This window comes from Natator depressus, chromosome 4 (genome assembly GCF_965152275.1).
Source record: "Natator depressus isolate rNatDep1 chromosome 4, rNatDep2.hap1, whole genome shotgun sequence".
In the NCBI taxonomy this organism is placed as follows: domain Eukaryota; kingdom Metazoa; phylum Chordata; order Testudines; family Cheloniidae; genus Natator; species Natator depressus.
This window is the reverse complement of record NC_134237.1, coordinates 44744331-44758974: the sequence shown is the minus strand read 5'-3', so window position 1 is coordinate 44758974 and position 14644 is coordinate 44744331. Positions and strand designations below refer to the sequence as shown.

At 40.7% G+C, this 14644-nt stretch overlaps 1 protein-coding gene across 3 annotated transcripts in view; it reads right to left on the bottom strand.

The window, feature by feature from the left end:
- The window catches only part of JADE1 (jade family PHD finger 1), a 59927-nt gene that overhangs the window by 12902 nt on the left and 32381 nt on the right, over nucleotides 1–14644 (bottom strand). For all 3 annotated transcript variants that reach the window (XM_074950849.1, XM_074950851.1, XM_074950850.1), the window contains 5 exons: nucleotides 14264–14421; nucleotides 9534–9721; nucleotides 5389–5600; nucleotides 3368–3535; nucleotides 2081–2197 (listed from right to left, as the gene is read on the bottom strand). In XM_074950849.1, the coding sequence (XP_074806950.1) occupies nucleotides 2081–2197; nucleotides 3368–3535; nucleotides 5389–5600; nucleotides 9534–9721; nucleotides 14264–14421 (843 nt within the window). The remainder of the gene's footprint in view (nucleotides 1–2080; nucleotides 2198–3367; nucleotides 3536–5388; nucleotides 5601–9533; nucleotides 9722–14263; nucleotides 14422–14644) is intronic.

Here is a 14644-nt window from a genome sequence, read left to right as displayed (position 1 = left end):
TTCCAAGAGACAGAGGACAGGACTGTTTTATTTATTAAAATGCAGTGGACAGATTAATTTTCTTTTCTTGATATGTATATTATTTCAGACCTTAATTGAAGTGAGAACAGCAAACAAGGCTGCTGACAAACAGATTGAAAGGTTTCACTGGAATGTCTGCTGAACTGCTATTTTATAACTTTTCCCAGAAAACACCATCAGTGCCTCAGCGACAGAGGAACACAGGAGAGAGTGGCATGATCCAGTGATCTAAACTCAGAACTCGGAGCTCTACTTTTCATCTTCCAAGTGCTTTACTACATACTTTGTTTTTTTTTATTAGATAGCACAACTCTGCCTACAATTAGGTCATCTAGCCTTACTTTCCCCAGCAAAGGCAGGACACCACATGCTCTAAAATGCATTCAAACATACCTGTGGTCTTTCTCACAGCGATACCAATAGAACTGATTTGATTTAATTGGGGATTGGTCCTGCTTTGAGCAGGGGGTTGGACTAGATGACCTCCTGAGGTCCCTTCCAACCCTGATATTCTATGATTCTATGATTCTAACTAAGATTCAGATCTAAGCAATATGTACTGTAGATCTCTACATATTGTAAAACTGCTATCAGAGTTAACACCCCTTTACATAACATCTATATACTGTCTTGTACCCTGAAAGATCCCAAAGTGCTTTATAAATTTCACAAGCTGATGTATACAAGGAACCTCTTCACTCACTTCTGAAATGCAGGTAACTCTGGGGCAGATCAATAGTGTTTAACACCATACTGCAATACCACAGAACATTTTACAATAAGTGAAAAATCCACATCCCATTGAAATTTGAGAGATAAATTCATTAGGAAGTATATGACCCATATTGGAATTTTGCCAAGAATGCGAATTGGTGATAGGAAGCAGGATATTGGTGTTCTTGCTTTAGTGCTGGATACACAGCCAAAGATTAATTCTTTACTGTACATGGAGATAGTTATTTCCTTGAACACGCTGGGCCTGATTCTCCCATTGCCTTGCACCTTGTGCAGTCATTTACACCTGTGCTAAGTGAGAATAAACATCAAAATGTTAGTGTTTTACAGCTACCTTACAGATGTGTAAACGATTCTGTAAGGTGCAAGGCAATGGGAAAATCAGGGCCAGAAGCTTTGATTCTAGAGAATACAAAATATCTGCAAAGCCAGCCACCCCCTAAATCTGCCAAATTTGTGGCTTTTTATCACCAGCTGAAGAAGGGCCTTGTATTTCCTCTGCTTGTGGCTCATTTGTAGCAGATTCTAAGCATGCAAACTGTTCATTTCCTACGTACTCTGGAGCTCAATGGCAGAGATTCTCATAACTGAACTAAAAAGACCAACGAATGAGAACACCTGATTATTTATCAAATAAAAAAAGACTATGATAGTATAACTCCTTTCTTACCCACAACTGCAGACATTACCAGTTCACTTTCATCCCTGGTAGACCCATAGGCCAAAATCTTTACAGTTGGGCGCTATCTAAAGTTAGGTGCCTAAATCCATATTTAGTCACCTGATTCACAGCCTTATCATGAAGGGTGCTGAGCATTCTCATTCCAATTGACTTCAGTGTTGGCTGCAAGTCTTCACCATCTCTGAAAATCAAGCTGCTCATCAGAGGGAAGATTTTCAAGGGGAATTGGGAGTCTAACTTGAACATACGTGCAGGTAAATTTTAGCACACAGTTTTTGGCATCCAAGTTTAAATATTTTGGCCACAGAAAATTACACACTTTTACAAATTAACGAGCAAATGAACAAGTGCTACTTAAAAAGCAAGGAGAATGCACCACAAAATGTATTTTGTTCGTTGAACAAGTATGTTCATTCAAATTTCATTATTTATATTTCGGTGTTCTGATAAACACACCTAAGTACATTTTGTAAAAGTTAGGAATCCTTAAACTATAACCTCCCTACATTACCTGCTATTAAAACTCTACTGAGATGTTGGAAGAGACCAACATTTTTCTGTGCAAACTGGGCAGGGAATCAGGGAGGTTCTATAGAATGCACATTTACATCTATAACAAACACACTCACGTTAGTTTATTACCTGTATGGATGCCCCAATCTTCTCATTGCAAAGGCTGCACACTAATGCCCATCTACTGCTGGGAATGTGAGAGACCTTGGTTATGGGCTCCATCTTTTCTGGGCTGCCAATACTCACCTAAGCATCAGAGTGAAAAATATACAGTGAAAGATAAGCAGAAGGGGTGGGAACCATGAAAGTATTTAGGTGCCTAAACCCCAGACTTAGGCACCTAAGTCCCAGCTTTGGCTCCACTGCAATCCACAGAACTGCCACTGAACCATGCAGCACCTAAACTCACTCAGCACCCAAGTTTTTCAGGGTAAGAGTTCCCTAGGCACCTGTATTTCTGCCTCTGAGCATGCGCAGTGCTGCCTTGCTTTAGGCGTCTGGATGCCTATCTCACGCCAAAGCCGCAGAATGATCCACAAACCAGGGGAAGACAGAATTTGCATGTAGGGCCCAATCCAGTAAGCATGCTTAGCATACACTCCTCTGATCAGCATCTCCCACTAGCTAGCTTAGGTGTGTCCCCACCTAGCATGTTGGCTTCTGTGGATCCTCATTCATTGTACAGGGAGACTAGGTACCTATGGTCAGGCTTTGTGGATCACAGTGTTGTTCCAGAAGTTTCTAGGCACATAATATCATTGCAATGCTTAAGTCCCTTTGTAGGTCCCACCCCAAGCAAAAATAAAAGCACAACTCTCCATTAGGAATCTGTTTCATTGCTTGGTAACATGCCAAATTAATATGTACCAGGTTTTTCAGTTTACAAAGAGAGAAAAATCCAGTTTCAAAACCACTTTTTCCCCAATAAAAATGAAACAGCTTTGATGCAAACCCCATCAATTTAAGTGATTTTAAAGGATGAATATTTTGAATGCCAGAACTTTCAAGAATTACCACTGTTAATCCAAATACTTGCTTACCCAGGTTTTGAGTTTCCATCTACAAATACAAACAGTGCTTACTTTGTGCTCTTACGAAATTAGCTTTCCCAGCAGTTGTCCTTTTTTTAGGCCTATGAGCCATTTGTATTGTAGTTCACTGAGCTAATGTAATTACCTTTTTCTTATAGATCGTGTATTATCCTGCCAGACTCTATGTCCTCTATGTTTAATTGAAAATTAATGTTTCCCTGTTTTTATCTTTTATTTTTTTCTACTCCCTAACAACAAATGCTGCATGGATGTTACATTCATTATAGCAACAGACATCAGATTGTATGTTGCTATGAGCAGATTTGTCCTTTGCCAAGATTGCTCTGAATCTGAACACAGGTACATCAGTTGGATTGACACCTACCTCTGGAATCCACAGAGCACAGCTCACATGGACCCACTTCGTCCCACTACGAGTAGGCTTCATAGCTCCACCTTTCTTGGGACACAATAAACACTTTGGCTGAACACCAAGCGCACAGGTCCGGCATAGCCAACTGCCTTCTGGCACCTTTAAAATTCCGTAACATGCCTGTACTCATGTTTATAAAGGAGGGGAAGAAAAGGAAACAACAACAGCATGTTCCTGTTAGTATTAACTGATTTACATTTAGCCTTTTGCTAACCTCAAAGCCCTTTATGGGACTGCATGCTATATAATAATATTAGCTTACATTTATGTAGCCAATTTTGTTCTGAAGGATGGCAAGGTGCTTTTACAAATGTAGCAACTCCATATACACATTATACACAGATACTTTTCCCACCACTGAAAGGGAGCTAACTCCAGCTGTTTAACAATGCAAAACATCACTCCAAAACAGTTTAGGACAGGAAGTGAAGAAGAATATATTAATCAAATTAAACAGAACGGGAAATTTAGATAGCTGTGTGAGTGGTTAGATATCTGAGCTGGACGTTAGCCAGGACACTGGAGCTATGAAGTCCCATGAGATCTTTAAAGACCACAAGTGATAGGACATTGGTTTTGCATTTCACCTGAAAAATGAGATGATGACATTAAAGATGCCCCCAAGGTATAGTTCAATTCTTACTCATAGGGTAAAGTGACATCTACTGAATGATTAACATCATGTCCTGTTGTAGACTGGAGTGTCTATGGAGACCTCCAACCGAACTATTGCCAGTTCTGACCCTTTCTAGCTTCTAAGATTTGATGTGATCATAGTTCAAGACAGAATGGCTACAGATTTATCAATGTGCCAATTTTAAACTCTTAGACCACTTTACAAGATACGCAATGTTTGCACAGCGCCACGCTCAAAGATACATTTCACCACCATACATGCAAATACATTTACGTAACTTTAGCCTGAGGAGCAAGAAAATTAAACGTTCCTTGCTTATCAAACATCGCAGCTGCCCCACCGCTTAATGACAAAGCGAACATTTTAAGGGATGGAGAGATAGAAGACCCATAGCAAGGTCTCTTTCACAATGGAGCAGTCGAGGAAGCAGATGTGTTACAAACATATCTGTTCCTTCTTCCATGCAAAGAAAGGCTTGTTTAATTGCCACAGAAAGACATGTTGTGCTGTCTTGTCCTCAGAATAACCTAGTTGTTCAGGCACTCCTCTAGCATGTGAGAGATGCAGGTTCAAATTCCTGGTCTGCCTCATTCAGTGTCACCCCAACATGGAACAAAACCAACTGTTAACAACAAGCCTGATGACATAAATAAAGTTTAAACTACGATATAAATCCTTCCTGGTTTCCTACTAGCTGGATGGAGGTCATCGTTTTTCAGACTTCCTCTTCAATCAAATTTATTGATACTGCAAATATATTGCCAAAAAAGAGGACTTCAGTGCATCACATGGCTTGTGTGTGGAAAGTGAGGGATCAAACCAAAAAATTGCAGACATATCTGAAGAACAAAACCAACTGGGCCAAATTCATTGGGAATGCAGATGGGAGTGTCAGTGTAAACTAGTGTAATGTACAAACTTAGTGGCAAAAAGGGCATGATTATAGCAACAAAAGCAACCAGCAAGAGGGTACAAGATGCCTTTAGATAAAGCAATACCACCCCCATTTTAATCTTATATCTTCTTACATCCTCCAATTGGTTGCTTTTCCTGCTACACTCCCACCTTTTGCCCTCTCAGCATGTAACGCCGTAAATGTACGTATTTACTAATGTACAACCTACATTTACATCACTTGTGAGTTTGTCCCGTGGGCCAATTTCACTACTGGTGTAACTCAGTTAAAATCAGTGAGTTACACTAGAGAGGAATCTGGCCTGTTATCTTTAACAGTAGTAGTTCTGAGATATTTCTGTAACCACCCATCGCCCGCCTCTAGCCCCAGCACATAAGCTGCCCAAAAGGCCACTCCCACCTCTACGTCTGGATGCCATACCTGGTGTACACAAATATTGCATTTGTCACAGAACACCATTTCATTGCCATCCTCTCCATCTGGGGACTGGCAAACGTCGCAGACAACGTCCTCATCATACTCGATCCCAAGCCCTTCTTCAGTCTCAATAGCATGATTCATACTGTCATAGCATCGCTGTTCAAATTCCTCCATGACTCTCTCCATCGTGTACTCATCCAGTTCAGGCATTCCTGGGAAATTAATCCAACACAATGGATTTTTAAAATTATAACATCTGGAACCCCAGCTCCTTCCACCAATGTATCAAAGGCTGAGCTTTTTCTCCCAGGTTGAGCCATAAGCTGCAAATGGCACAACACGCCAGACCCCCTCGGTGTCGAGGATTAATTTATGGCTGTAGGGTTGTCACAACAAATGTTAGAGGGGAAGTGCAGAGTAGTTATGGCAAAAATGTCCAAAGCCCTAGATCTGTGTTGAAATAATGGACATTTACTCATTTCAACCAATATTTGATATCCTCAAAGTTTTCACAAGCAAGTCCCACCTCTCTGGGTTGTCACTGTTGATCTCACTCTCTTTCCTTCTCAAACAACACTATCTACAGTTGCTTGTTTCAACTTTGTGACCTCAATCATTTTAGGAAATGGTGACTCTTTTGAGAGTGATTCTAGGACCAACGCACTCCCCAAGTGAGCAACAAGCTGTCCATCAAAATGATGATAATACAGTCCAATGCAAAACCTATCAGGTACATTTTGATGTGTTAGAATCCACAACCCAGATAAGACAATCATTTATTTGATGTAGTGCATTTTCACAACACCCTGTACAATCAGGTCCTGATCTTGGCTAGGATCTGTTGTAGTACCAAGAAATAAATAATTATTCAAATATATGGGGAACCCAATTATACTAGATACAATATCTAACTGTGGGGCTTGTCCATTTTAATCACAGTGCTTGTGTCTGAACATTATTACACCCAGACACCACCACAGTGACCATCACCTAAATCACAGTAGTAGTAATAATAAAACTGGACCCATCATGTTAAATGTTCATTACGGACCTGAAAACACCTACAATAAACTCAGCAAGAAAGATACCAAAAGAAGTCCAGCTTTCTATGTGGATACAACTACCTGACAAAGTATCCCATTTCTCAACTTTTAATGGCCCTACAAGAACCAGTAAAGCTTCAGAATTGGTGTTGCAGCAAGCCCTATACAACCCCTTTCATACAGACACCTGTATGACTGAAAAAGCAGTACTACTCCAAAGCAAGCTCTCTCCTCCACCAAGGCCATTTTACCTCCGGCACTTCCAAGCTGAGATCCTTATGGAAGTTTGCAAAAGGGTACAGGCTTTGAAAAACAAAGATCCTGTGGTTTTAATCCTGTTCCCAATAATTACTGTTTTCTATCTTCAGTATGTCATAGTAAACTCTTGACAAGTGTATTATAAGGGCAAATCCTCTTCTTAGTTCTCAGGGCAACTAATTCACATGGGTTCTGAGGAATTCCAAAGGAAGATGGAGAAGGAATCCCTAGCTCCCCCAAATCACAGAGCTGGAGAAGAAACTTTCTAACAGGTCTGCCAACCTAAAGGTACCGCCTTCATCATGGGGGAATGGTTTGGAGAATCTGCAAAGCAGTGAATACTCTGCTTTGCTCCAACCCAGCCCTCACCCTTTTGGCCCCACAGCTGAAGGGCAGCTGCACAAGCAGCATACAAAATTCTGCCCTCCCCTAGCACTTCCACAGTGGAAGAGAGAGCAGAATTTGTCCCTAATGGCAGAGAAGTGCTATTCTGGAAAGCAGGTGATGATGGATTGAAAGCTGATGAGTTAGTACAGTTGGTAGTTTGTAAGGCGTTTACAACAGCACTAAGTCCCAATGCAGTGGTCTCTATCACCTTATAGATTTAGTTATCTGGAATTTGCCTCAAATTGGACTTCACTGTAATTTAATAGCTATAAATTTAAAAATGATAATGAGAGTTTTTATTAAAAAGTTTTATATTTTTATATCTGGTCTTTTGGAAAAATAATACACATTATAAATATCAAAAGGAGCACTGCAGAATGCGTCATGGTCAACCTCTGGAATTCACAGCCACAGGAGATCCGATAAATGCTACAGCTGGAGATTAACAAGTAATTACTCATTTTAGTGACCATAGTATCTTTTGCTGCGCAAAATTTTTGTAAGAGTAACTCAAATGTCATGTTTCAGGCCTCGCATGCACTGCCTGCAGGGGCCAAGAAGGAATTTCTTTCCCACCTTTTACAGAATAACTACATGTGTAAAGGGTTAGAGCAAACAAACTACTGTGCACTGGCATATCAGTCACAAAAATTTCCCATAAGAGAATGTTTAGGATCATAGTAAAACCTGTCAAATCCTGGCTATCCCTAGACTATACTGCTGTAGCTCACAGGAGACCAACCTGAATTTCACCAGCGTAAATCAACTCCACTAAAGTTACAATGGTATAACCAAGAGCTGAATCTGTCCCCGAATTTTTAAGAAAATCAGGAGAAGGTGGGAATAATGGGGCACCAGACACAGTTCTCCGAACATAGGGAATTATTTTCTCCTGTCACCTGACATGGTCTCTCACAAGTAGGAACTTTCACTTTGCTCTGTGCTGAACTTTCTTCTCCCCCTGCCCTCTGATCAGTTTGTACAATGGAATGAGCCTGCAGAGGATGCCTCCATGGTCACTGTATCTGCCGCTGGCTGCAGGGTAAACCCCATGCCTCCTTTTTCCTTTCCTACAGAGATACCCTAGATCACTTTCATGTACATCTGTGCTGTAATTGATGCTGTGCTAGCCTTCCCTCTGGTTCCCCTCAGGATCAACCACCCCCTTCTCCTCCTGGAGAGAAGGGGAAAGAAAGAGATGAAGAGAATGCATGAGTATCTCAGACTGTCTGCTCACTTTTAGGGCTTGTTTAAATAAAGCTGAATATTTAAAAGCAGCCAGAAGTGTAACCTCAGGCTGACATCATGTAAATCCACCTTGCGTATTTAAATAGCCTGACCTGAGATTTGGGTAAAAAGCCTGAACATGAGACCAGGTCAGAGTTGGTGGTTTTGTTTGTTCTGTGTGGGTTTTCTTCAGGATATTTTTTTTTCAAGTTTATAACCAGCTGACCCTGGCTTGCCAGGTCCTGTAACTGTTTAGTCTATGGACAGTGTCCAGGTAAACCCATAAAACTGTAACCATAACCCAAATGAGGGAATTGCCACAGAGTAAAACTCAATAGTATTATCTGTGTTCATGAAAATATCCAAAACCCTTCTAGCTGGCACAATATATTCTCACATATCTAGACATTATGGTGAAAATTCTGCATTGACTTACATCCTGTGTAACCCTAGTAAAATCCATGGTATGCTCCCACTTTTGGAGCACACATCATACTAAAATAGCGGTCTTGTTCTCTTCCCTTCCTGCACACGCAACCTCTTCTTGGGGGGAACCCTCAGCCCCACCAGGACAAATCCCTTTCCTGTTTGAAAACCAGGGACACAGTAATAGAGTTTGGGACATTTTCAAAAGGAATCACTGAGCCAATTCTTTGCTGTCTCACTCCCCAAACAGTCTGGCTTCTGTTTTTAAACCTCCCAAACACTTCTGTCTACTACACTGCTTCTGTACAAACAGAAAAAAATAACTAGCTATAGAGGGGCTGAGAGTTTTCTCATTCCATTTTAGGAAAGGGATGCATGGAAAAGCAAGCAAGCAAAAAAAGGATGGATGGACAGTCAGATGACTTAAATTGTCTATTTGATATCATCTCCAAGGAAGTAAACAATAGCAAAAAAGGTTCTTTGAGGGAATTCTTGTGGGTGATCTGATGTAAACAAGTGCAACTCTACTGACATTAATGGAGCTATGCATAGGTCTGATATTCTCCACAGATCTAGCCCATCGTAGCAATGCCACCCTTCATTGAGGGCTTTTGGGAATAAGAGTTTAGAGGCTAGTGGTTTTTAAAAATACGATCACAAGTAAACTACATCCTAATGTACATGATTTACACCCTCTCTCTTCCTTTCCAGTTTTCTCACCCACAAACACTGCACAGAACTGCCAGCCTACTTCAGCAGCATGCATAATTTTACAGGGTTAAAAAGACCAGAGGCTTCTCTCACCCATCTCTTTAAATTCTTCATTGGCCAGTTCTAACCATGCTGCATCCACATCATTGAGGTCATAGCGACACACACTGTCCGCCAAGGTTCGAATGTCAACGTACCCCAGCTCAGGAGGCTCAGAACCTGAAGAAAGGATGTACTTCCTGGGTCTTGTAAATGTGACTGCTTTTGTCTCAGACACAAACCTGAAGAAACAGTAAATACAGATGTTACTTATATCAGGTTGTAAATCTCCTAACACAGACTGGGAAATGCTTAATCCTGCTGTGCGATTAGTGCCTGGGGGTTAAATTGCACTTCCTTATTCTATGCAACTAAAAATTCCCAGCAATCTTGTAGCATCAAAGTCCAGCACAGCTGCAGGAAGTAAGGATGGGTACATAAAACAGAGAAGGAGTCATTCAGATACCTTTTAAAAGTGACCTGCAATGCTACATAAAAATAATTCACCTTTTTAAAATTCTAGTTCATTAAAAGACTTACAGGTGGATTTAAGAGAAGAGAGATTACAAATCATCTCCTGCAAGAGGACATGGTACTTGCTACTTTTAAATTGAATTGTCACTGACACACTTTAAAGACATATAGGCCATATTCTGTTAATGTGATAAGTACTATGTGCATGAGAATTAAATTAATAATAATAGATATAAATCAACTTACAGAACACTACAATAGGGATACAATTCTCAATTAAATTCTAGAGGATCGTTTAAAAATTCCATATACCAGCTAATATTCTCTATTAAATTCTATTGTTTTTACAGTAATTTTGTATAGATAGCTGTTATTTTCATTTCTATGACATCCTAAACTCCTTTCCACAAGGAAATAATAATGACAATTCATAAAATTGTTTATAATCAGTCCCTCCATCACTTACCTGCTCAGATCTAAATCCAGGCTCACAAGGATTTGCATTCCCCCTGCAAAATCACTAAAACCTCAACTGAGCCAGACTTTAAAACAAAATCCATCCACTGTTTTTAAATTCAGATGCAGCTGTACTATAGCCTATTGTGGTTTGGTGGGGTCCCCATAGTGGCAAGCCAGATTTAATTAAAGCATATTCTGGTTGCAACCACGTTTAAACTGCATAAGCACAGTTGTTAACAGTTACTTGTAAGGACTTTGGAGACAGAGCAAAACACTTAAAACAGTGTAACTTGCTCTACACTTTAGTTGCCTGGATTTCTTTGACTATACAGATCCGGTAACTATGAAAGAACGCATCTACAGTGTACAGGGGCAGAGGTGCATTCCAGCCCATAGGAGTGGCTGCACTGCTAACACCTTGCCTTCAGGTAGCAGGTTCCATATGCCCCATCCACATCAATGTTCTCTGGATGTTTGCAAAGGAGGTCCACAGTCTCTCCTTTATTTAACTCTAAGCATTCTGAGATTCAGTTTGTATGAAAGATGCTACAGAAAATAAAACTTAGTAAATAAATAAAATAAATAAATAAATCTGTATCAAGTTCAGACAATGAGCCCAGCCTTCAGCTGAGTCCTCAGATCACGGCAGCCTCACCAGTGCTAGTGTGAGGGTTACTGCAGCCATGCTCCAGTGCCTCATGGTGTGGAGAATGAGCGACTTCATGAGAGAGCTCCATGGGGGAAGTAGCATGTCCTTCACTCTATTGTGGCCTAGCTGGCACATAGTGCATGTTCTCTCCTGTTCAACAAGAACCCTTGATGCACTATCCCTATATCTGAACACATCCAGTTCTGGACACATTTATCTAGTCCAGCCTCCATCATGGTACCAAACCAGTTCTGGTACATCATAGGAATCTGAAGCAGAATGGGGGGAAAAGTCATACACTGAATCTTGGGCTTTTCAGCAGGGGAGGTATCAGTCATTATATGAATGGCCCCAATATCTTGAGCCAACCCTGGCTGTACTATACTGAATAATACTGTACTGCAATATTATATACTACATCTCACAAGGAAACTGCTTTAGCCTGACCACTGCTTTCCAAATATTCTACACACTAAATCCCCTACTATAGGGAAATTATAGCTCTCTAGGCAGCATCCTGCTCATGCTGCCCAAAATAGTGCCAATTTTCATAGGACCTGCAAAAATCAATTTTTTTTACCTTCATGATGTAAAGTAGTAAAATAATAATTACTGTATACCCAAAAACATGTAATTGAGCCATCAGTTTGAGCACATGCTAGCACTGAGTCACCACATGGACATATTGCTGTAACCCTCATCCTTCCTCGCCCCATCCCGTCCCTATTGTTTGTTACCCTAATTGGTTGCATCAGGGCAGCGACTCTGTCTCTTTGTTTCCTCCTACAAAGCACCTCGCTCACTGCTGGGCACTGTAATAACAAGAATCATTTCTCTGTGAAATGTATTGTATTTCCTCCTAGTCTACATCAACTGCCAGTGAATGTCATTAGTTCACTTTACAGTCACGCTTTCCTCCTACTAAAATTATGCACAAGATCATTACAGCATTTTGGTATCAACTATGGGATTAATGAGCAATAATGACCATTTGGCTCCCTTCCTCCAATCCCAACCAACCCTAGTCTGTCCTCTACACACATGAAGGGTAGCAGGAAGAGAAACAAAGATGCTTCCACAATACTCATGAGGGGCAGGGGTGGAGAGAATCAAATGACTCCACTCCTTCCTGGAAGAGGAAGAGGTGAGAGAAGGTAGGCAGGGCAGAGGGATCTTTACCTGGTGTTTGTATTTTCCACCTCTTGTGAGGTTATACAGATGCTCCCCGGGTTACGCAGGACCTGACTTACGCAAATCCACACTTACAGAAAAAGTTCCGTAAGCTAGAAATAGGAGGGGTTTTGTTGTTGTTGTTTTTGCATAACGGTCGGGTATACATTTCCGACTTACGCAAAATTTGAGTTATGCAAGGCGTTCTGGAACGGAACAATTGCGTAAGTCGGGGAGCGTCTGTACAGTATTTTTATCTGAAAAATATAAAAATAGGGCATAGCAACACACAGCAGGGAAATCAAATTCTGCAGCAAAACACCACCATCCCCACAGAATGGGAAAGATAGGCAGGGACTAGCACAGTGAAACAGTGGGATTTTTAACTGCCCTGTATCCCCTTTCTCCTAGAAGCGCAGCTGTGCTTTAAGCAGCAACTCCTGAGCTCCGGGCCACTGCCAAGTCTCACTTCCTATTATAAAAACTAAAGAGGGAGCCAGCTGCTATTCTCTATTTAGTTTTTATAACAGTAAGTAAGCTGGGCTACAACTTGCTATTGAAAGGGAAGCCGGACTCCTGGGAAGTAGGAAGAGTGAGAAACAACCCAAAGAGTCAGGAGAGCGGCACCTTAACATAAAATAGCTATCAAAAATAATAATTTAATAAATATACTCAAAACAGCAGAAGAAACATTTTCCCTACTATTTTCTAACAACACGGAGACTGCCACACCAACTCAGATCAATGGCCCAGTATCCTGTCTCCAACAGTGGCCAGCATCAGATGTTAGTTTAAAAACCCAGTATAGACAATTATGCACTAACTTACCCAGGGGGAAAGTTTCTTCCTGACTCAGGCAGTAAGTGGTTAGTTCATGTCCTGAAACATAAGGGTTTATGACCCTTATAAAAATTTTATCCAATCTAAAGTAACTGTGGATATTCTTGTTATTCGTATACATATCTAACAGGGTAAGTTCTCCTATTCTTTTACTATCAACTACTTTTCACAGTGGAAGGACACATTACATAAACCCTCCCAAAACTGTTTAAAAAAAATTTTTTTTTTTACATTAAGCAGCCAGGCTCTACCTGTAATAAGCCCTTCATTAATAAGCTATGGGTGCACTTTTTATGTGGTTACAGACACTTGGCCTACAGCCTCATGCCTCACAACACACCCCAGGCATGACAAACAGACTGCTAATGGACACTCCAATGTGGGTTATTGCAATAGGCTAATGATGAACAGGCATGTGTATCAACTTTGACTACCAAATAAACGTATATACATACATAGTCCATGACCAAAAATTCTGCAATATTGTGTTTGGGTTCAGAATGTATTCTTCTCAAAAAAAAAAAAAAAAAAAAAAAAACAATGATATGTGACAGTTCTTGCTTTTTCCCACACCCCTATTTTATCTTCTCACAGAATTCAGCCAATTAAGCTATGGAACAGTGAAAACTCTTCTTGGTAAGGATCATCTTTTTGTTGCGAGTGTGTACTATGCCTAGCACAATGGCTCCCGTTCCATGACTGGGGCCTGTAGGCACTGCCACAATACAAACAACAACAATATTTACACGCATTAATGAATCGTTCTAAATACAATGAAGTTACCTTACATAATAAATATGTTTGCAACAGATCCCTGCCCCAAGGAGCATACAGTCTCATTTGAAACAAGACACAACATGCAAGCTAAATTTAAGTTATAAGTAAACAGAAAAAGGTTAGAAAACTTCATAAAACCAAATTAAAACCAGCAGTTTTCTCCAAGGTCTGTAATTTAAATTTGGCTTCTATATTCATATTCAGCTACCTAAAAAGAAGTGGCAAGATTTTCAATAATGCTGAACACCTGCAATGCCCACTGCTTTTAATAGGAGGCAAAGGATTTGTTCACAACCTCTGAAAATCAGGCCATTTCTAACTAGATGGTTACATATTAATTTACAGCCTAGGCAGCCAGATGTATAACTGGTGGCCCAAGCGTATATATGTTTGTTTATATTTCTCCAAACTATACCTGGCTACTGGTTCGGGGATGGCCCCCGGGCTAACTGGCACCTGAACTCCCTTTTCCCACTCCTGCCTCCAGGGGTCTGCCAGCACATAGTACTCATCAGGGTTCAGTTGGTAGGAGTCGGGTAGCTTCATGGCAGTGATCAAGTCCGTTCTGAACACCTGCGAAGAAACCAACCAAGAGAAAGAACAGAGACACTGACATTTGATATTTACACTCTATGATTCACAGCTCCAGGGTAACCATGGAGCAGTGCATAACAAGGTCACTGTACCAACACAAACTAACAGCCTATTACAGGACAGCCATTTAACTTCACATTAGGGGGTAGAGAGAAGGGGACATTGATACAAAAGACATACGGCTGACGGCTCTATGACTCCT